The sequence below is a fragment of the Tachysurus fulvidraco genome, chromosome 4 (assembly GCF_022655615.1).
Source record: "Tachysurus fulvidraco isolate hzauxx_2018 chromosome 4, HZAU_PFXX_2.0, whole genome shotgun sequence".
Classification (NCBI taxonomy): domain Eukaryota; kingdom Metazoa; phylum Chordata; class Actinopteri; order Siluriformes; family Bagridae; genus Tachysurus; species Tachysurus fulvidraco.
In genome coordinates, this window is record NC_062521.1 from 14,901,152 (window position 1) to 14,923,383 (window position 22,232).

Consider the following 22,232-nt stretch of genomic DNA (forward strand, 5'->3'; position numbering starts at 1 on the left):
GTAGAGTAAGCAGAGCAAGAGTACAGCTAAAGGTCGGTTTAAGAAATCTCTGTCTGTGGCGATGGCTGTAGCTCTGCGAGTTTGTCACTTTCCCACAGCAGCGCTTGGCACCGTTGGAACGGGGTGGAGGTTCAGCCACAGCACCGCGCTCAAGTCCCAATATGACGCGCTTATAATCGGTGGAGGTTAGTAATGTTGTGCACTTCTACTGTAACGCCTGGAAAGAGATGTGAGCTTCATGCACACTGTGTGCACAGCTTGGGTCCTAGAACACGTTCACTCTGTACACTTCTTATTTATGCAACACGTTTAAAGCAACAAACGCGGACACAGTATTTATAAATAGTGGATGGTAAACGAATATTTCAAAGAGTGGAGTATGTTGGCTAGTATTACAGTAACCCTACTGTTACTGTATGGTATCAGAGTGTATGGTTAACTTTGCTTTTTTTTTTTTTTACAGCTTGTGGATCTTGGACTAAAGGCAAAGTTCGGGTTTTAGGGGGTTTTAATAAGTTTAGTTTTATTCCAGGGTTTTTAGAAAACACAACCAAAACATGTTGGCTATACAACCCAAACTGTGTTAATGTAATGCTATTCAATGAAATAGAAATGGAGATTTGAAATAAATTCATTTAATGAACAAACCTTTTAAGAAAAAAAAATTCCAAAACTATTCAAACGTGTCCACATTTTTATCTCAAATGAAATATGAACTAAAAGTTATTATTTATTTGTTTATTTATTTGTTTATCTATCTATCTATCTATCTATCTATCTATCTATCTATCTATCTATCTATCTATCTATCTATCTATCTATCTATCTATCTATCTATCTATCTATCTATCTATCTATCCATCCATCCATCCATCCATCCATCCATCTATCTATCTATCTATCTATCTATCTATCTATCTATCTATCTATCTATCTATCTATCTATCTATCTATCTATCTATTTATTTATTTATAAATAACACAGTTTGTTATTGTACATTTAACACGATTCATCAAAACGACCAGTAGTGAAGGGAATCGAACCACTACACCACGGCAAACAACAAACAATACTGTTTAGTTGGTTAACAGTAGCTGTTTGTTTCATTCATTCTTTATGGCCGAGGATTTTTTTTCTTTCTTTTTTTTTTAAAATGGCTCCCTCTGTCTTTTTGAAGTAGAACTGCACGCAAGCTCTAAGGGCCAGTTGTTCAAAAATTTAATCTGGGTCAAAATGATCCGGATTTGGAAATCCCATTTTTTTCTATTCAGGATCAGGTAATCCGTATTACTTGTACGCCGGTTTTTCAAAGCAACATTGGATTGGATCACCCTGATCCACATCCACCGTTTTCATGATTACCAAATCCGAATTACCTGTGCTCTAAATGGGACAACAAATCACAACGTGGGCTACCAGCTATGTAAAGAACAGGTAGAACAGCCAACATGGGGTCACTGTAAGAGTTTTTTATTTTGAGCCAAAACCCAAAAATAACATCCACTTCCATTCATAATTTCTTTTATGACCCCTCATCTGAGTCATAAAAAATAAATATACATTAACAAATACATTGTGGATATTTTGAAAATGTCTTAAAAAATAAAATGACTAAATGTCCAATAGTTGACAAAATAAAGAATGTTCTTTTTCAACTGAGGAGGAGAGACCAGCATTTCCAAGCTCTGCTTTTAGGAGGCGGATCTGAAGTTTTGTTTTGAAGTTTTGCTTCGATAAAAGTATATACACTAAATGATACAAATGTACACATTTTAAAGTTTTACTACATTTTCCTCCTGGAATCCATCTTGAAATCCTACTCCCTGTTGGGATCAGGATGATCCTGTTTTTTTGGATCAAAGTTATCCAAATCCTACTGACAAGTTTTGAACAACACAAACTGAAGGTTTGATCCAGATTAAAAACTATTATATTTCGTAATCTAATCGGATTTCAGATTCCTTCTTTACCTTTTGAACAACCCATTTTCAAGATTTGATCCAATCCGATAACCAAAATCCGATCAGCTTACCTTTGAACAACTGGCCCTGAATGACAAAGTCCTTAATGAATAACGATGGATTTCAGAATACACACGTTAAATAAAGTAATTATCATCTTGGAAAACACTTCCCTGAAAGCAGAGAAAATTAATACCCAGTTGAACTCAAAAATGGTCAAATGCTCTAACCATAACTTTCTGTTCTTTACTTAGGGCACAATGGACTGATTGCTGTAAGTAGCTGTTGGTGTAAATGTAACATATCAAACATGAGCTTTACCTGAACTGTGGACAATGATAAATCTTGTTCTTCAGTCTGCATATCTCCAGAAGGGAGGTTTAAAAACAGCAGTTCTAGAGCGCAGACATGTACTTGGTGGAGCTGCAGTGACTGAAGAGATCATTCCAGGTGGGTACAGAGATTCACAAAGTTTCTGGACTTTATGAAATGCACAGAAATAATCTCACAAATCATTCAAAATTGATGAAACTTCCCATTTTCCAATCCAAAGTGTGCATTTGAAATTTTTGTGCTTCCAGTTTTTCCGACCAGACATATTTTAACGGCTTTAAGATAATGGTTGTTCATGCATTCTTCTGTTTGTAGCCATGTACAAACTCTATGAGAACATTTATTATGTCCCTATACTAAAGTATATGCAGAGTGCTTAAATAAGAGTGCTTAAATGGTCAAAAAGCTTAAAGTTCTTTCTGCTTACTCCCTGTTAGTTCTACTGTACTTTCCTCATAGTTTGAATACCACTGCCAAGAGGTTTGACTATCAAATCAAATTAAATCAAATTTTATTTGTCACATACATACAGGGTACAACGCAGTGAAATGCTTTTTGCATCTGTCCGGTATATAAGCATAAAAAAGGAATGCAATTTAGGATAAAAAATAAACCAAAACCAAAAGGAGATAAATAAAAAAAAGTATAAACTATATCATCGTTCGTTCATTTTCTACCGCTTATCCGAACTTCTCGGGTCACGGGGAGCCTGTGCTCAGACGTCATCGGGCATCGAGGCAGGATACACCCTGGACGGAGTTATAAACTATATAAAATATGAAAATATAAGTATAAGTGGAAAATAATGTATATACATATACATAAATGTGTATGGTTTTTAAAGATTGTCATTAAAGTGTTCAGGTGCAGTATGGTGTGTAAATAGTATAAAGTGGCACTGTGCTGTGCAAGTCCAGAGTTAAAGCGACAGTGACAGTCCAGAGTTAAAGTGTCAGTGCAAAAAAGGTGTGCATAAAGACAGTGAAGATGGAAAGAGGCCCAGTACTAGATCCTAGATCCTAGTGCTAGATCCTAGAATTAAAATTCTAGAATTAAAATGTATATTTTATGTATGTTTATATTATCAGAATCAGAATCAGAATCAGATTTATTGCCAGGCATGTTTTCACATGCGAGGAATTTGTTTTAGTGCCAGAAGCTCCACAGTGTAACAGAATGACATATACAGTATAGACGGAATTGTATGTACACATTTACAGGTGTGAAATGTGCAGTTGAAATATACATATGAAATATACATATACAAATATAGACAATTTGTATGTACAAATTTGCAAGTGTGAGAAATGTGCAATTGAAGTGTACAATCTATACAATTTGTATGTACAGTACACATGTGCAATTGTGAAATGTGCAGTTGAAGTAAACAGTAAACATTTAGACAATATGTACAGTATGTATGTATGTACAGATGTGCAAATATGAAATGTGCAATTGAGGTATACATAGTACAAATATTAGGTGGTGTGTGTTTGTTCCATGGTGTTTGTTCATCAGATGGATTGCTTGAGGGAAGAAACTGTTCCTATGTCTGGTCATAGATGGCAACAGTTCAAAGAGTGAGTGTGCTGGATGTGAGGGGTCCAGAGTGATTAACTCTGCCCTTTTGCTCACTCTGGAGAAGTACAGGTCTTGGAGAGCAGGGAGAGTTGTGCCAATGATTCGCTCAGCAGTCTGGACTATACTCTGTAGTCTTCTGAGGTCGAATTTGGTGGCTGAGCTGAACCAAACAGTTACAGATGTGCAGAGGATGGATTCAATATGCCAAATGTTCAGTAGTTGATTATCCCCAACTGGTTTGGTGTCAGAATTTTACTGTTTTTTTAGGTTTGCATTGGAGCTATAAGTCTAATATTACTACCAAATAAGGGAGGTTTATTGTTCTCAGTTTTGCATCATGAAAACTATATTTAAATTATATCTAAATGACCACAGTACGTGACATTGTTAAACAACAAAATAACTCCACCTTAAGACTTTGGTCCATGTCTTTTTATATCCCCGGTTATAACTGAAGCACCAAATATCAGATGCCAAACATGTCTTGCAATGTTTAATTTTTGGAAGAAATACTTCAATGGCCTAAATCTGCCATATTGTAAGAGTGACTGGAGTTTTTGGATGAATGCAGGAGCTATAGAACCAGTCAAATGTTTGTATACACTTGCTCTGAAAAAACAAGATATGTATTGTTTAAGCTTCTGTAGTTTTTTTCAAAGCAATGTTCATAACATGTTCATATTATCTGTATAAAGGGTTTCCATCAACCTTTTCTTAATAACACATTAATTGTACACATTTTTGAATCATTAGTATAAGAGAGAATGAAGAAGAAGTTGATGAGGAAGAGGATATTGGAGTGCCTGAAATTCACTTAATGCTTACATAAAACATCAGAATGGAGAACAAATGCTTGTTGTTGAGAGAGGTTAGAGGAGAATGACCAGGTAGGTTTTAGTTCCAGAAAAGCTATAACCACTTTTTGAATCTATGGTGAGCAGAAAAGTATGTCAAAACAGACAACAACACACAACACTTGAGGTGGATGAGCTACAACAGCATTCATTTTAGCCAAGAACAGGAATCTGAGACCACTATGGGCACAGGTTCTGTGGAAAACTGAGTTGAAGATTAGAAACACATCATCTGGTCTAACTGAAGCTCTTGACCTATATCTGCATTATTTTTCATGGCACTGCCATCACATGAACATAAGTTCTTTAAAACTGAAACAACCATCTCTGAACAAACCAGCTATCACTTTAATATAATGATGTCATGGCACGTTTACTTGGTCTGATGCCAGATTAAACCTCCAGATTTTGGTGTCATATCATGTTCATGTTGAGTTTAAATAACATTTATTGGCAGCACTGATGAAGCAAATCTTTTTAGTCTTCTGCATTTATAGCTCCAGGTTCCCTGGTTTAATACTGATCGCAAGGTACTGCCTCTGAAACCTGAGCAACCTTTGAGTATGTCTCTGTTTGTGCCATGTGGGTTTCCTCAAGCTTCTATGGTTGCTTCACACCTTTTAACTATGCTAAAATTGCCTCAAGGTGTGTGGGGTGTGTGTGCGTGTGAATGCGTGCGTGCATGTGTGCGTGTGCATGCCTGTGTGTGCGCGTGTGAGATGCCCTGCAATGGATTGGCCATCTGTGGTGTAAAACCGTAAATGACCCTGACAAGGAAAAAAACAAGTTGTTTGTTTCTCTTGTTCTCATGAATCAGTTTTGACATTTTGCATGGTTGATTTGTAGCTGTGTAGTCACTAGAATAAACAATCCCTCTTTGTCTGTATCTCAGAATTAATTCCAGAGTAAATTCATGAGCCTTCTATGGTGCCACACAGTTAACATTCACATGGACCATAGAAGGCTTGATGCTTATTTACATTTACGATTCTTATCCAAAGCTTTATTATGCTTTTTCTGGATTTCTGGAAACCTCCCCCACGTTCATCTTTCAAACGATTAAAGAATAATATAACATACCACCACACATATTTTATTACATTTGTATATAATTTCAAGATGGATTAAAGTGTGATATTAGTTTATTGTTATAATAGAACTTATATAGAACTTTCCATATGGCAGATAAAGGTTTTATTTTTTATGAATGACCAGTAGCATAAAACATAGCCTAGACATGTTATGATCAGCATTTGTAATACCCCAAAAGATAAATTGTAAATTCTTTCAAAATTAAGACAACGTCTACATTGAAATGTCCTAACTTACATTTTCTCCACACTTCCTAGGCTTTCATTTTTCCCGGGCCTCCTATCTACTCAGTTTACTCCGCCCGCACATTTATCAGGATCTAGAGCTCAAGGTGTAGTATTTGTTTAATATATCAATTCAGGTGTGTGATTGCCTTTTACATGATAAAAGTTCAGCTTTGTATTATCTACATAGATTTGAAAACTGTAGCTTCCATTAAACTGTAATATATTTCTCTTTTGTATGTATCGTAATCAGAAATAAAATAATAGCTTATTAATATCTGGATGCTTCCAAAAGTGTAAAAAGTCGACTAAATTATGTCAGGTAAAGTGATCCTAACTTTAATATAATCCTGAGCTGACAGGTTTTAGAAAACAAATGATCGTAACTCTCTAAACTTGTAACCTAATGCGTATTATAACCTAAAATGTGCAGTCACTTTGATTATAACCATCACCTTATCCTTCTCTCAAAGTTTATCATTAGACACGGCTGTTTTTTCCATCACATTTGTACAATTGTCTTCTGATCATCTCTGTTGGAATATTCCATTGGCAGGATTAGAAAAGAAATAAAGACATACAGGCCAATTTGTTGAGAATATTTATAGGTTCCTAAAGGAGAGAGTTCAAAATACATTATGGCAACAAAAACTACCCCACATATTAATGTCTCGTGTGTTATAGAATGCTGCTAATTAATCTTTTCTGAATTAAAATTAATACCAAGTATATTTTTGACTACAGTCTGTCTGATATATCTAAATGTAGTGGGAGATTTGGCTTAAAAAAATTCTGTGATACTGAAAGGATTATTGTTATTGGAATTCTATGTGTTTGGATGGACATTAAATGGCTCAACTATCAATTATGTAGAATGAAAATGGGTGGTAAAAATGTTGAATATGCTTTCCTTCCCCTTTCTAACTGTGCAGAAACATGGGCTGAAGGTGTACATGAGGGATCCCCATGCATTTACCCCCATGCTGGAGGAAGGGTTCAGGGGGCAGCCTCCTCGCTCACTATTACTAGGCAGTAATCTAGCAAGGAATCAGAAAGAGATTGGAAAATTCTCAGTGAAAGATGCAAAGGTTTATACCAAATTATAATATATCAATAATTTATTGTGTATGTGTTTCATGTGATCTTGTATTTATATTCCTTCAAATACTAGGATTTGATGATGGTTATTGTTGACACATTATAAATGTCTCTTGCCAAAAGGCTTACCCTGAGTATGTTGCACATTTGGAGAAGCTTGCGTGTGCAATTCACCCACTCCTTGATGCACCACCTGTAGATGTTCTGGGAATTACTGAGGGATCCTTGAAGAAAAGAATCTCAGCAATGAGGAACTTGAAGCCATTAATAAAATCTGGTATACCATCTCAAACTTTTAAAAATGAAGTAGAAAGTAAATTCTGTTTAAATGTATAAGCTATGTATTCAACTTAAAAGGATACCAAATGTGGAGTAAATATAGTTTTTAATAATGTACACAACTATTGTTTATTTTGATATGAATTAAATGTGTCCTGTCGTGTATCTGTTTTTAGGGCTAAAACTAGGAAAAAACTTTCCAGAATTCTATGAACTAATTACAGCTCCAGCAATAAAGGTCAGCTGATTATTTATATGAAATAAATACTTTGCAAATTTATGGTCAATTTTTTTTATTCTTTTCTAATATTTTAGACATAAATGGGAGAAGCAGGTTTGGAATGGGTCTGTAATTTGACAGTTTGTTAAGATCTAAATTAGGTTTCTTCTTGAGGGGCGGGGATTTATTACTGCTAACATGAAGGTTTTAGGGACGTGAAATAGAGACAAGAGGAGTTAATAATAAAAAGCTGTATGTAACACTACATTCAGTAATTTAGTTGGAATGGGATCTAACAAACATTTTGTTGATTTAGCTGTAGTAATAAGTTTCTCTATCTCTTCCTGTCCTATACTTGTAAAGCACTGTAGTTGTAGAGCTCTAGGTAAGACTAGATCAGAAGATGCTGTCAGGGGTTGAAAATTCGCTATTTTCTTCATGATACTTTCAATTTTATCAATGAAGAGTCTCATAAAGTCCTCACTAGTAAACTGTGATGAAATGCACTTTTCAGATATCTGATTTTCTGTTAATCTTTCCAGTTTGCTAAATAAGAACCTGAGATTGTTTTGATTATTTATGTGTTTGCTCAGGTGCTCAGCCTTAGCAGCTTTTAGAGCCTGTCTATAACTGGACATACTGTTGTTGTGTGCAGTTCCTAAAACCTCTAGTTTAGTTTTTCTCAACATTCGCTCGAGGTTATGGGTTGCTCTCTTAAGGGCGTGAATATGACTGTTATACCATGCTGCAGGTGTTTTGTCTCTAAACTTCTTTAATTGGATGGGGACAACAGTGTCTGATATGCTAGTGAAGATAGTGCCTGTGCTGTTAGTCTTTTGATCTAGATCGGGCAGGTTATTTGTGAATCTATCTTTTGTGGTCACATTGAGGTATGAATATTCTACTGGTGTTTTGTTTGCGCCCAAACGAGTTTAGTAAGTCCTAAAGCATAATTTGTATTGTCAATGTGAATGTTAAAATCTTTTACAATTAATGCTTTATCAAAATTAACCAATAGGTCTGAAAGAAAGTGTGATAGAATTGTGATAGAACTCACTCACTCACTCACTCACTCACTCACTCACTCACTCACTCACTCATAGATTATCATGTATAGGTTTGTGATTGGGATCAGGAAAGGGCTTGTTTTTTTGCCTCTTGCTATCAATTATTTTGCATTTCAAATAAATAAACTATACTATTATCTTATTTATTATTTTTCTGATCATCCACAGGTTTTAAATCACTGGTTTGAGTCTGAGCCACTTCGAGCAACGTTAGCCACTGACTCTGTGATAGGAGCTAATACAAGCCCTAACAACCCGGGTAGTGGGTAGGTGTATGCTGCTTTGGAGACTTTCATTTTGCACCAAAGTTTATTTGCTTTTATCTAATGCACAACATATTGCAGGTATGTCCTTTTGCACCACATTATGGGTGAGCTGGAAAAGGAGATGGGGGCCTGGGGTTATGTGGAAGGGGGCATGGGTGGTGTCTCCAAGTCCATTGCTAACTCTGCACGTTCCCTTGGTGCAGATATCTTTACTGAAAAGGTGAGAATATGAAGTGAGTCTCTGTGCCAAATTTTAGTGTTTTGTAGGCTTTTTTTGTTGCTAGGTATTGAAGATACCTTTGAATTTTAGGAGGTACGTCAAGTGCTGATTGGACCAGATCATATTGCCAATGGAGTTGTGCTGAAAGATGGTACTGAAGTTCACAGTAAAGTGGTTTTGTCCAATGCTACCCCCTATGTAACTTTCAAACATCTTACTCCACAGGTAACGTTTTTATTAAAAATACTGCTGGTTTTGCTTGGGGGAAAAAAAAGTAGATTAATAGATATGACTGAGTTTGTTACATTTCCATATAATCCTTGTCTGATTATAGGATGCACTTCCTCTGAAGTTTATTAGAGCTATCGATCAGATTGACTATACCTCTCCTGTGACCAAAATTAATGGTATGTGCATCCGCTTCCGTTCTTGGGGCCCTCAAAATGCATGTGCTGTATTATCTTGCATTATCTGTGAATATTAGAAGATGTCAAAGCAAACGTATAACACATTTGTCTATTGTCTTTGTAAATTTACAGTGGCTATGGACAAACTCCCAAATTTCTTGGCTGCCCCTAATACAGCTGCAGATGGAAGTCCAGGTCCACATCACCAGTGTTCCATTCATCTGAACTGTGAGAGTGTGGAGATATTAGAGGCAGCATATATGGAGGGTCAGCAAGGACGCCCTTCCTCAAGGTTGGCAAACTGGTGCATAAACTGGTGCTTTCAGTTTATTGATTATTGGTGAATAAGTGTTTACAAATAAATGATAGAATTAAAAGAGATCAGCTGGGATTAATTAAAAAATAACGAATGACTACAAATCTTAAGCTGTAAATGAAATCTCTTCATTTTGCATATTGCAGACACACCATAGAAAATTATTTGCATCTTATAGCTGCTGTTCATGGCACACCCTCAACCACTGTAACCACAACATTAATGGCTAAAGTGACAATTTTCTCTACAACTGCTCGTCAACACATGTTGCAGTTAATTGCAGTTTAGGTTAATTCTTTGTCAAATTCCTATCATTTTTCATCACTTTCAGAATGACTTTCAGTCAGAATCACTTTCTGTGTTTTATACACTGCTGTAAAGGACAAAGAGCTTTAAACTCAAATTGAGACATGAGTCTCATTTGATAAGCTGACTCTTGATTTAAGAACAAGGGCAACGCAGGGCAAAAGACTACACCACATGCAAACTCTATGTCACACATGCAAATCTGATTCCAGTGATAACCCCAACTACAGTGTTACGAAATGATGCCATTCAGCCAGTTGTACTGTCATTTTCATTATCCTGAGTTGTTTACACAGGGTGGTTTTGCCTCAACATGCTGTGATTAAGAATGACAAACGCACAGCTTCTGCAGCTAAATGAAATATCCTCTCAGAGGTGATGAACATGTACAGTATATACAGTAAAAATATATTAACAGCATTTGGCAGACACCCTTATACAGAGTGACTGATGATGATGATGATTTTAGCTCACTATTATACAAATGTGCAGTTAAGGGTTAAGCTCCCACCGGCGGTAGCTGTCTTGAGATTTGAACTCACAACTTACAATTAGTAATCATATAAATCTGCTGTAAAGTTGTAATAATAATGATTCAGTATTCCTGTTACCTCAGACCTATGATCGAGATGACTATACCATCTGTCCTGGATCCCACTCTTGCCCCACCTGGCTGTCACGTGGTGTCTTTTTTCACACAGTTTACGCCTTATTGGCTAGAAGGGGGACGAGCCTGGACAGATGAGGACAGGGAAAAATATGCAAATACAGGTCTAGTTTTCAAATGCCCATGTTTGACATCTTGTAAATCACTACATACTACTAAAAAATATGCTGTACTATTACTCTTTGTGCAATTTTGACTTGGGTTGATCATTTTTATTCTTATTTCTTTTGTCTTTACAGTGTTTGATTGTGTTGAAAATTATGCACCTGGATTCAAGCAATCAGTAGTTGGCAAGGATATTTTGGCTCCTCCTGATCTAGAGAGGGAATTTGGTCTCACTGGAGGGGTATTTTCATTTTATTACCACTTAATGAGTTTACTCCAGTCAGCGCTAGTAATAGATGAATATGTAAAATGATTTGTTCATTCAGAGATTGTGCCTTATTTTTAATACTGTGTTTAAAGAATTATGTTTGCTTTGCATTATTATTATTATTATTATTATTATTATTATTATTATTATTATTATTAATTTTATTTTTTTTTACCACAGAACATTTTCCATGGTGCAATGTCATTGGATCAGCTTTACTTAGCAAGACCTTTGCCCTCGATTGCACACTACCGCACCCCAGTCAAAGGCCTGTATCTGTGTGGCAGCGGCAGCCATCCAGGTCTGTAACTGAATAGCTAAAATGCTTCACTTTTGAATTTAACATGCATTGTTTTTTTAAAGAACTCCATCACCTTGTATTCAGCATACAGTAATGTCAGTACCAACCTAGAAAAACAAAAAAAGACATAATTAAAATCAATCTCACTGATAAATGATCTTGACTGCGATTATATACCCTCCTCATTGTGCACTGTGTGTGTTTGTTTTGCACAGGTGGGGGTGTTATGGGTTCTGCGGGATGGAATGCTGCCATGAGTGTCCTGGCTGACTTTAAACACTGATCAAGTGTCAGCTAAGTCTGACACGCATGAATTTCCACACAACAAAGAAGTTTTGGCTGCCTGAGATCCCAAACTACATCTAGGAGTTAAATTAAAATATTAATTCTGAAACATTACAGTATTGAAGACAGCATTTTGTCAAAGCACTTGGCTTGTTGCTGCTGATGTTCTCTGTGCAAGTTCAACCTACGCAGACCCTTATATCATGGAATGCATCCATACTTTTTCTGTGCTGCTTGTCCCACACAGGGTCACAAGCAGCCTGAAGTCCATCCCAGGAAGGAGAAACAGGACACAAATCCACACACACACATTACAGACAATTATCTGTTCCATGTCTTTGGACATGGTTAGGAAACCCTGAACCATGGGGAGAACACACAAATTGGAGTTGTGAGCAAATGTGCTAAATACTAAGCCTACATGCCTCCAATTCATATACTGTATCTTAAAGTATATGTCACACATACACTCCTAAACATTCTGCTTTAACTAATTTCTACTGCATGACTCAATAACAGTTCAGAAACGTTTAAAAAGTAATCATTTTGCATATGATCTTTTAACTCATATAACTTATCATGCTCTGTTACGCCTATTGTCACGTTGCATATGTTACATTGATTTACATAATTATACGTGATTGTCACAATTGAGTATAATAAGAGGGTGTATGCCGGGTTTGCCTTCAACTTGAGTTGCTAGTCTGTGAATGACATTTGAATTTAAAAACTCTACCATTGAGAATTAAAATAATATTGCCTCTTGGAGGATATGTGTGCATAGAATTATTTACACTCAACCTGGAAGAACTTGCTGTACAAAATACTTTGATGGTACTTATTTTGGGATACATTCAGTGTTTTGTAAGCACATGTGTCTTGTACATTCTGCATTCTGTTTGCTGTTCTCAAATCGTTTGAGACCAAAATTAAGCAATCATTGCAAAAGCACTTTTGTGGTCCAGAGTTCACAGATAGTACCTTCTTCTTTTAATTAAAAGAATGTACATTGCTAAAAAGAGAACTCCAAAATATTGATCTTAATCATAATGTACATGTGATCTCCATCAACCTCAAGGATTTATTTTGCAAAGAATCCAGACTTTAGTTTAAAAGTTTTTCATCTATATTGTTGGACTTTAGTTGGTTAAGTCTGTTCAGTTACCTGATTCTAGTAACACCAACTGGGGTCCTCAGATCATCTCTCCCTAATTAGACAGATGCAGCAGCACTTTAGGTCTGTCCATGTCACTCAATTCCTCACTTGTACACTCTGCTCAAACAGGTCCAGTCCTAAAGATAAAAAATTATGCTAATACAATGCTACGTCATCTCAAGAATCTAGTCTCGGTGTAACAAAGCATGACTTATACTGTAGCAACATTGTGGAACTTTCAGTCCGTTCATTGCTGTGACTGATATTCCTATCATGGTTTTTTCTTAAAACTGCCAAGGAGCTGAGTGGGAATCGTCCTTGCAGTTTGCTGTTTATTCTCCATCCATTTGAAGATTATTTCAATATAGCAATGTATAACAGTGAGTTGCTCAAGGTCAACAATTCTGCTTCTCAATGAATATCTTATTATTATACAGTGATTCTACAGTCAACCAAAAATATGTGCTCCTGCACTCACCCACATGCTTCCAAAGCTACACACAAGTGTTTTAACCTTACATAATTACTGATACCCCTATTCTAATACGGTCACATGACATACACTTAACATGGCTCCTACATGAAATGACTCTAATAGGTTAATTAAAAAAAAAACTCTTGCTTTTTATTTATTTATCAGAAACTAAACAATATTGTAGTAAAAACCTGACTTTCATGAGATCTTAGATTTCTTCTACTATTACAAAACACTGTATCTTTGCTAGCTAAAGCTACCCACAATTACTCACTCACAATTATTTTTCACAGGAATAAGAAAACTACAGCATCAAACAATTCAAAGACATTTATGTCAGGGGGAATGTTTATCAGGGCAGTCAAATGAAACTTTCTAAATATCACCTAATTCATATTACACTGTAAATATATACCTATTACACCTAGCAGGAAGTGAAGGTTTATGACTAACAATTATCCACTCATACTTGCATCATATCGGATGTATTGTACTCAAATAATTTGAATGACGCAAATATGGTTTGTTTTGCTTGCTGTCCACAAAAATTATTAAATCATATAACATGAACATCAAGTTAAATTAAAAAAGTTAATGTCTAATGTTTTTTTTTTGTGCACTGAAATAAAATGTTTCCTTCTATTACTGGGCACTTTTGACGAACTTTACCTTTAAAAACGGTCACAGCAGGGCACGCAAGAGCGATCCCTTTAAGACGCAATTGGGCGGAGCCTGCACTCAGGCCAAAGTGTGCCGATGCTCAGGAAGCAAAGCACCGACCATATTAGTCACGCTAGAAGTTTTACAGTGATATTCCACAGCTTTATGTGAGCTCTCGGCTACACTCAAATGCCTGTAAATACAGTTGAATTGATTTAAATTATGCTGAATGGTAGCGCTTATGAAGTTCAACATTTGCCGGTTGCTGGGTTTGGGGAGCGGTAAGTCTCACTCACGCCTTTGGGAACTTTTAACAAACTTCTTTTTAACGATGAGGTGCAAAGTCGGCTAGTTTCACCGTTTCTGTCAAAACCAACAGCTTTTACTCCGCGTCCCGGTCGTATTTGACTGGATATCCTGCTGAAAAACTCTGTATTCGATTTACGACAGAAAACGAAGCCGCAACTTTTTTACGTTCTCCTTCTTCTTCTTCTTGTTCTTGTTGTTGTTGTTGGCGGCGGTGTTGTAGATGTTCTGCTGTAAAACTACGCGGTTAAACGCCTGCAGCAGCTGGCGGTGAGGCGCCACTCACTGAATGATGGCATATTTGTGTTGTGTTTGCGTCTAAAAACTAAAAAAAAATCCCTCAACGTGCTGGATTTAAATCAGAAGTAATCAGACTGAGATTAAACTGAGTAACCGTGTAAGTGAAAATTGTGTCATTACGTACAAAATAAAACAAACAAATTAGCCAGAGGACGATTTGCATTGTAGCTGCTTTAATCTGCCAGTTTAGCTTTGTGTCAGTTTGGCGATGTGGCAACTGGTCCTCATGTCTCCTCTGTTTAACTACAATCGTTTCCCAACACTCTGTGTGTGTGTGTGTGTGTGTGTGTGTGTGTGTGTGTGTGTGTGTGTGTGTATGTGTATATATATATAATTAGAATTGTTTATATTTCATAAGTCTGACTGTTTAACTGTTTTAAATCTAAATCACTAGAGTTTTTAGGTCCCACATGACTCCACTTTCATATTGAAACGTTGTGCACCTTTAAATGTGATCTTCTTGCTGTTTATTAGATTCAAACAGCAAGAAGCTAGAAGCTTTTATTTTTATGCTTTCAACCCACAGAACATATTGGTTTTATATGCTTACTTGTTATTGGTGTATTCAGCTTTGGATTAAAACTGTTCAGGTAAACTAAATTTAATTGTAAATGTAATAAATTTGATCATTTGGATTTATGTTTTGATTAGTTGCAGAAAACCTTGTCCTCATAGTGAAAACCCACCGATTTATACGAATCCACCTCCTCTCTGTACCTTATATCATCTATAGGAATAACTGTCCTTAAGAAGCTATTATTGGAGCAACTCAGCACATGTGACATCCTAATTTGTTGTAGAAAATAGTCACACGTGTGTTAGTAAATTTGAAATCTCAGTGATTAATCGATTTAGGAGTTGAAAACAATTTTCTATGCACACCTCAGTCACAACAACTCCTATTCTACCAATCACATATGAAGATAATTTTGCTCCACTAAAACCTTATTCTAAATCTTTTTCATGCACTACTCTCTACACGAACACCTGTATAAATGTGTATGGCCCTCGTCCTGTTGGAGCTTACCTGATGAAAATGAATAGACTTAATGCAACACTCATTTCTTTCCCCATCATGTATTCAAGATTTGTTTTGTGATTGTGGAAATGCCCAAGTATTGTAATCTGATATGTCATATTGCCCACCCCTAGCATTAGGCCTATCTTTTATTTTGATTATACCTGAGTAAACAAAGCAAATGTTCCTTTACCTGTGTATTTTCCAAAAATATGAGCTGGTTTTAGACAGGAGGTAAATGCTGCGTCATTACCGATTAGGGGCACAGACACCAGCCAGACAACACAGCTAATGACCAAGGCCTAGCGACCACAATCATTTACATAATAGCTTAGAAATTCATTGTGAGAGCAGAAACACTTGGAATTCAGGAATGCAAATACTTGTGTCCATGCTTATTATTCTCTGTCTAGTATTCAGGCAGTCTAACTACAAAAATGCACACTTTCTCAATTCTACCAGCCAGGTACAATTGTATCCGATACTGTCTAAAAAAGAGTGAGTAAAAAGAGTATGACAAAGAAGGGAAAGAATAAAACCTTTTGAATTTGCTCTTTGTCAGGGGATGTCAGCTCCAGATGCAAAGGCGAGCAAAGTATTTCTGCAGGCCAAACTGGAAATATATTGCAGCAGAGCATTCAGTGTAAAATTGGCCAGAGATCTATAGACTGTAGTGTATACTCTGTTGTGGTTTATCAATCACATGCATTTTGATCAATCTATTTCGCTGATGGCAGCTCATCAGAGCAGAGACTGGCTATTGGTTTATAGACATTAAGTCAGAAAAGGAAAGGATTTTTTAATCGATTTTTTTTTATTGTTTATTCTCACCTTTCTGATTAGTGAAGTGAATGCATGGCATGTACAAAAATCTGTTCAGAGTTTATTTCATTTGTCAGAAGTGGTAGTGAATGCAATTGTAACCTAAACACTTGGAATGAAATCTTATTAACAGGCAACTTAACATAAATGCATAAGCCAAAAAAAGGTACCCGTTGTCACAATTTAGTCTCGAAACCTAGGAATTTCTCAAGGAATTTTATGTGGATCTGCAAAAAAAAAATGTAATTGAACACTTCTGCTCTCTTAATACATGTGGTTAAAATTAGTGTTTTACAACACGACATAGCTAGTGCAGGATTGTGAAATAATGTGTCACTATAAGCAATATTTAACTTGATGGTAAACAGTTGTTTTATGAATCTGCGACCAGCACAACACTGTAACTGAACAGATATCCATAACAGGATCTGCTCTTAGTTACGGTAGTGTACCTCCTCCAAGCAAGTTCATAAGACTGATTTCATATGCATTTTGTTTGATGAGTTAATATTGATGTCATTTTTGTTTGCTGTAGATCGAGTTTTTGTAGAACAGTATGTAGATTTCTAGTATGCAAAATAGCTTTGCACCTACTGTTTCAGTTATATGTTATATTAAATTTGCCAGTGATTTACATTTTGTAGTGACATTTAATTTTATTAATTAAATTTTTTGCCGATAATGCGTTTAATTTGCTCAACGTGTGTAAAAATGTTCGTCATAGCAACTATAAGCAGCCATTTTCTTCCCAGTCTCTCTTTTAATGCATTAGTCAGTAGGTGATGGAGGCATTATGGCTGTCTGTCTGAGATTTTTGATTCTTGTTATTGGGATATCTCAAGAATGGGTGATTTTAATGTTTGTAGGATTACCAGCAGATTTTGGAACAGGGTCAAAACAGTTGTTCTCTCTTGAGGTTAATAAACACTAACCAGCTAAACACGCATACAAACCCACAGCTTGTCGCAGGTAAGAAACTTAGACAATTTATTTATGTTACGTAAACCTAATCTCTAAGAAGGCTTTATTGTAATTATTCATTAAGTAATCAGACCGGCTTAAAGACCGGTTTATGTGGAGTATCGTTCCTGTAAATTAGTTGTTATAGCAATGATTATGTATTAGAATGAACCCATTAATCTGTCTTACAGCCAACACTGTGCTGTTATAGAAGATTAACCAGTTGTAAGCTAAATGAACCCGACTTGTCAAATTTGTGAATTCATTGCTGCTGTGCTACAAATGTTTCATATCATTGACATATACGTTGTTGTGTTCTTCTTTTGCATAAACAGTTGGTACCTGTAACCCATGTAGCACTGTTGACGTTCCATCAGAAAATGTTTTGAAATATGTTTGTTTTTAAATATCGGTTAGGATTGTACACTGGACTGCTGATCACAAAAAAAAAATCATTTGACAACGTTTGTCCTGCTTTTTAACCAAATGTATAATTAAGATTTTGATTTGGATTAGTCCAATGATTCATTTGGTTTGTATAAAACAGATGGATTCAGTATTGTCCTTACAGCAAAAACGAAATAGCTTTCTTCTAGTGATGCTCCGATTGATCGGCCACCGATCATGATCAGCCGATATTGGTTAAAAATAGCTTGATCGGTGAACCCCAAAAGTGCCGATCAAAGAAGCCGATCACGTGACGTAAATTACTCGCGCGACTTTTTACCAGCGGCAACATAAGTTCTCCCCTCTGGAAGTTTTTCAAAGTATCCAATAAAGACGTAAAGTTAGCCGTTTGTGATGTATGTCGCGATGAAATCCCTCGAGGTGGAAACGGCATTTTAACACCACTAACATGATTAGGCATCTTAGAACACGCCATACAACTGAATATGCCGAGTATAAGAAACTAAACCAGCCAAAGCCAACAACATCCCCATCCCTCAACTAGCCGACTGTGTCGCCTGCTAAGCTGCCTTGATCCACAATACGACCCCCCAGGCAGGAAATACCGAACTGATGTGTGTCTCCCCACGCCGTACCAAACAGTGAACACAAACATTGACAGGCTTCTGAAGGATAGTGTATATATTAGCTTCACAAAAAATATATATTAAAATAAATTTAATATAAATATATTTTATATTTATAAAAAATTATAAATTTAGTAAATATATTAAAAATTTTATTTACATTTTACAAGTAGCCTGGGCCTATGTAACCTCATACCATCCCAAGTTCATCTGGTTGGTAACTATCTGCTTGGCCTCTTTGTTTCTCTGCCTTGTTATTTAGAAAGGATGGCATTGGCTTACAGTAGCTTTCATTATTTTATTTTTTGGATCTGATGTAGTCAACTACGTCAGATGTTCATAATAATGACAGAAAAAAAACACTTGCCATAGTTCTGACCTTTGTGGCAGTAGCCAATTTTGGTGTAAGTTTTACATTTTGCTGCCAATTATAAAATGTAATCGGTGTATTAAGAGGCTACATCCCATTAAGCTGATCTGATGTGTGTTGGTCTGCCTGACCCCTCTTTGTTTGGAATACTTTTAAGTTACTCTGCCTTATTTGGGAAAGATGGCCTACAGTAGCCTTAAGTTCTCATTTTCTAAAATAAACACTTGGTGGTTCTTCAAGATCTTGACTGTAGCCTATTTCTACAGTTTTTTTTTCTCAATGCAGTTCATTTAGAGTTAATTTCATTTCTAAAAATGGTGCAAACTCTGCTAGATTATAGATAAATGATTCCCATTCCCTTACCATTCTGTGATCGGCAATCGGCAGATCATGATCTTGGTGATCGGTGATCGGCCCCAAAAATGCTGATCGGAGCATCTCTACTTTCTTCATCCGTTTTTTTCTTGTTTTCACAACGCTTAATTTAAACTGGAATCAAACATTATGAAACATGTTATGGACATGTTAAAATAAGTATTAGTAATAGCAAGGCATTTTTCAGTGTAAATTTGAGATCATATTAACGCTACCATGTGATTTCAAATCATTGCCACGGTGAACGGGGAAGGAACTACACGATCAACCAGATGAAGTAGCATGGGTGTGGCAGTCTGGGGGAAACCCAGCAGATGTAGTGATAGTATTTGCCTAAGTTGCATCCAGTGTGCACATGAACTGAGAGAGGTAGATGGAGACTGGCCAGACCAGTTAAAGCTGACAGGAAGGCTACAGTAAATTATAACAAGTCTGTACAGTTGTGGAGAGCAGAAAAGCATCTCAGAAAGTCAATCCTTGAAATGGAGAAGCTACTGCAGCTTCTGCTGAGGCACACAGATGATTAGGCCAAAAATTGGCATAGGGATTTTCTTCTTGGTACACTGCAGTCTTGTTAATAATCAATCATCACTTGAATGCCACAGCCTGTTTGAGTACCCTTTCTGAACATCTGGAGGCTTTATGCCCATAATCTTCTAATGGCTGTTTCCAGAAATGATTATTCACCATGTCACAGAACTAAAGAACTCAAAAGAACTACTTCCAAATCTCCTGTGGAACCTATGCCATGAAGAATTGAGTCTGTTTAGATAACAAAGTGAGGCCATAACCAGTATTAGTATAGTGTTCCTAATAACATGCACTGAGTGCTTGTACATCTAATTTCATATTTAGTTCAAGCCCTCTTTGCTATTATTAGTCCTTACTTTTCTGGCAACGGTTTTCACTAGGTCTTGGAGTATAGCTGTGGGGATTTTCCCCATTCAGCCACAAAAACACTAGTGAGGTCAGGCACTGATGTTGGATGAGGAGCTGTTCCAGTTCATCCCAAAGGGGATCAGTGGGATTTGAAGTCAGGGCTCTGTGCAGGTCACTCAAATTCTTCAAAAATGTCCTCAACATGTTTGAGGCCTATAGTTCTTGTGAAAAAGAATATTTTATTCACCAGCATACAACGACATCCTAAACAACTGACCGCTTTTTGCTTTGTCGGCATCATCTTGGGCAAGAAGTACATCTAGGTGTGGTGGTCAGGTGTCCACAAACTTTTGCCCATTTAGTGTATATTTTAGCAAACAAAAAATTTATTTCCTTTTTAAAATTCACTTTTTATTTTTCTGCGTGTTTGAAGATGACCACAACCTTGAGTTTGCTTTAATGCCATGAATCACAGTTTGATCAAAGTGTTGGATAGTTATGTACTGTAACAAATCGGATATTAGTCTAATTGCATAATTTTGTAATTAGACATTAGGAATTTTCTTTCACAACAGTTGGAATGAAATCATTTATAGTGATTTTCTTTCTCTTGGTTTTGGAGCTAAGCTGATTCAGTCTGAGCTAAAGAAATCATTGCATAGAGGTATATGTTCATATTTGTTAATGGTGAACACAGGATTCGCAAGCCTAATTATTTACAGAACAGGAAAAGCTCTGTTATTGACACACCTCCTCATGAGTCATTGCAATGAAAGCTGGCCTTGTTTATTTTGTCACATTGGAATGCACATTGTAATGCTTTTTATTTATTTCTGTTTTGTTCTACACTGCTACAGTGCGGATCACACAGTCATTATAGATTCTATATTAGAGTTGTTATACTTGTATCCTGATGCATGTTTCAGTTCAATGAAATATTACATATCTTCAGTTAATGCTTATGTGTGCCCGTACATGTACCATATCATGTTGGGTTTAAAAATGCATTCAAATTCCAATGTTAATATAATTTTTACCCCTAGCTTTACTTTAAAACATTGATGGTTCACAGGTTGACCTTCACCACTCTACTTGTTCATTTGGATTGTAGTGCCATCTGTTTTCTGACTGATTTCTTTTTAACAGTCTTAAAAATAATTTAATCTGTTGTTTCATTTTGTATTTTAATTCCATGGAATGTAAGAAGAGAACTTCTGAGGCACTTTGTGGTTTGTAGGCTTACATACCAGAAGAAGAGCTTTTGTATGCCAAGCCTAAACAAATCACATGACCAATGGGACTGCATTGTTGCATGTCACATGCACAGTGTCAGGCTTGCTTCTGAAATGCTGCTGTTTCAAGTACTAAGCTCTGGGAATGCAAGTTATATATCAAGAAGCTGCTAGTGACCTCTGATCTCACAGCCACTTGTGATTTTACAGTTTAATCTTGTTAGGTTAATCTCAGGATAATAAGAACTTTCCATTTTGTGGATGTGTGCCAATCAGCACGTGAGCATGTTCGTCAGGACTGGTGTTCGTGTCAGTGCGGGATGACTATCCTTTTTGTCTCTCCTCTGTTAGGCCATCCTTAAAAATATTTTGGTTTGCAGTAACAGTAAAAAAAAAAAAGGGGGGGGGGGTCGGTAGGTAGGTCTATTTTTTATTATTTTTTTTAAGATTCAATGTAAAAAAAGTACAATTTTGGTGATGGTGATTACGTAGGTATAATTTTAAACAAATTAGCATATCGTGACTTCACTGGCCGTGCCTTCAGGCGCATCATTGCAAACCTTATTTTGATGCTGGACACAGTTTTTCCAGAACTTCGTGCCAAGTTAAAGCGGTGTCGAGCTGTTTTCATGACTTTTTTAAATGTATTATGGTGCCCGAACCCGTATGACTTTGAACGGTGACCGCGAACGTTTTGTTTACTGCAGCCGCAGCCATCATTACCAAGCACGAACCGTTGACTCTGACAGTGATTGAGAGTATGAGACAAAGCAAACGCACAGGCAATAGTGTGA

The 22,232-nt window shown here is 36.4% G+C and overlaps 2 protein-coding genes and 1 long non-coding RNA gene across 7 annotated transcripts in view; 2 read left to right on the top strand and 1 right to left on the bottom strand.

The window, feature by feature from the left end:
• On the top strand, nucleotides 1-12,619 carry pyroxd2 (pyridine nucleotide-disulphide oxidoreductase domain 2). The gene is made up of 16 exons (XM_047812442.1): nucleotides 1-185; nucleotides 2,217-2,236; nucleotides 2,319-2,412; nucleotides 6,080-6,153; nucleotides 6,979-7,134; nucleotides 7,268-7,421; nucleotides 7,600-7,661; nucleotides 8,879-8,976; nucleotides 9,055-9,196; nucleotides 9,287-9,421; nucleotides 9,531-9,603; nucleotides 9,736-9,895; nucleotides 10,842-10,996; nucleotides 11,132-11,238; nucleotides 11,446-11,566; nucleotides 11,782-12,619. The coding sequence occupies exons 1-16, from the start codon at nucleotides 62-64 to the stop codon at nucleotides 11,847-11,849; spliced, it is 1,743 nt and encodes a 580-aa protein (XP_047668398.1). The 5' UTR covers nucleotides 1-61; the 3' UTR covers nucleotides 11,850-12,619.
• On the bottom strand, nucleotides 9,048-14,289 carry LOC113639826. Of its 3 annotated transcripts, XR_007140395.1 has the most exons (7): nucleotides 14,152-14,289; nucleotides 13,017-13,144; nucleotides 11,640-11,673; nucleotides 10,837-10,958; nucleotides 9,581-9,667; nucleotides 9,274-9,454; nucleotides 9,048-9,188 (listed from the first exon to the last, which is right to left on the bottom strand). It is a non-coding gene; the product is annotated as an uncharacterized LOC113639826 (long non-coding RNA). The 3 variants fall into 3 exon arrangements; XR_007140394.1 differs by lacking the exon at nucleotides 11,640-11,673; XR_007140396.1 differs by lacking the exons at nucleotides 11,640-11,673; nucleotides 14,152-14,289 and adding an exon at nucleotides 13,898-14,131.
• The window catches only part of zgc:123010 (uncharacterized protein LOC641500 homolog), a 17,516-nt gene continuing 9,515 nt past the window's right edge, over nucleotides 14,232-22,232 (top strand). For 2 of the 3 annotated variants that reach the window (XM_047812443.1, XM_047812445.1), the window contains exon 1: nucleotides 14,232-14,423. In XM_047812443.1, the coding sequence (XP_047668399.1) occupies nucleotides 14,372-14,423 (52 nt within the window). In that variant the 5' untranslated portion in view covers nucleotides 14,232-14,371. Of the gene's footprint in view, nucleotides 14,424-14,674; nucleotides 14,846-22,232 lie in introns of those variants that run through there. The other variant, XM_047812444.1, reaches the window with a different exon arrangement.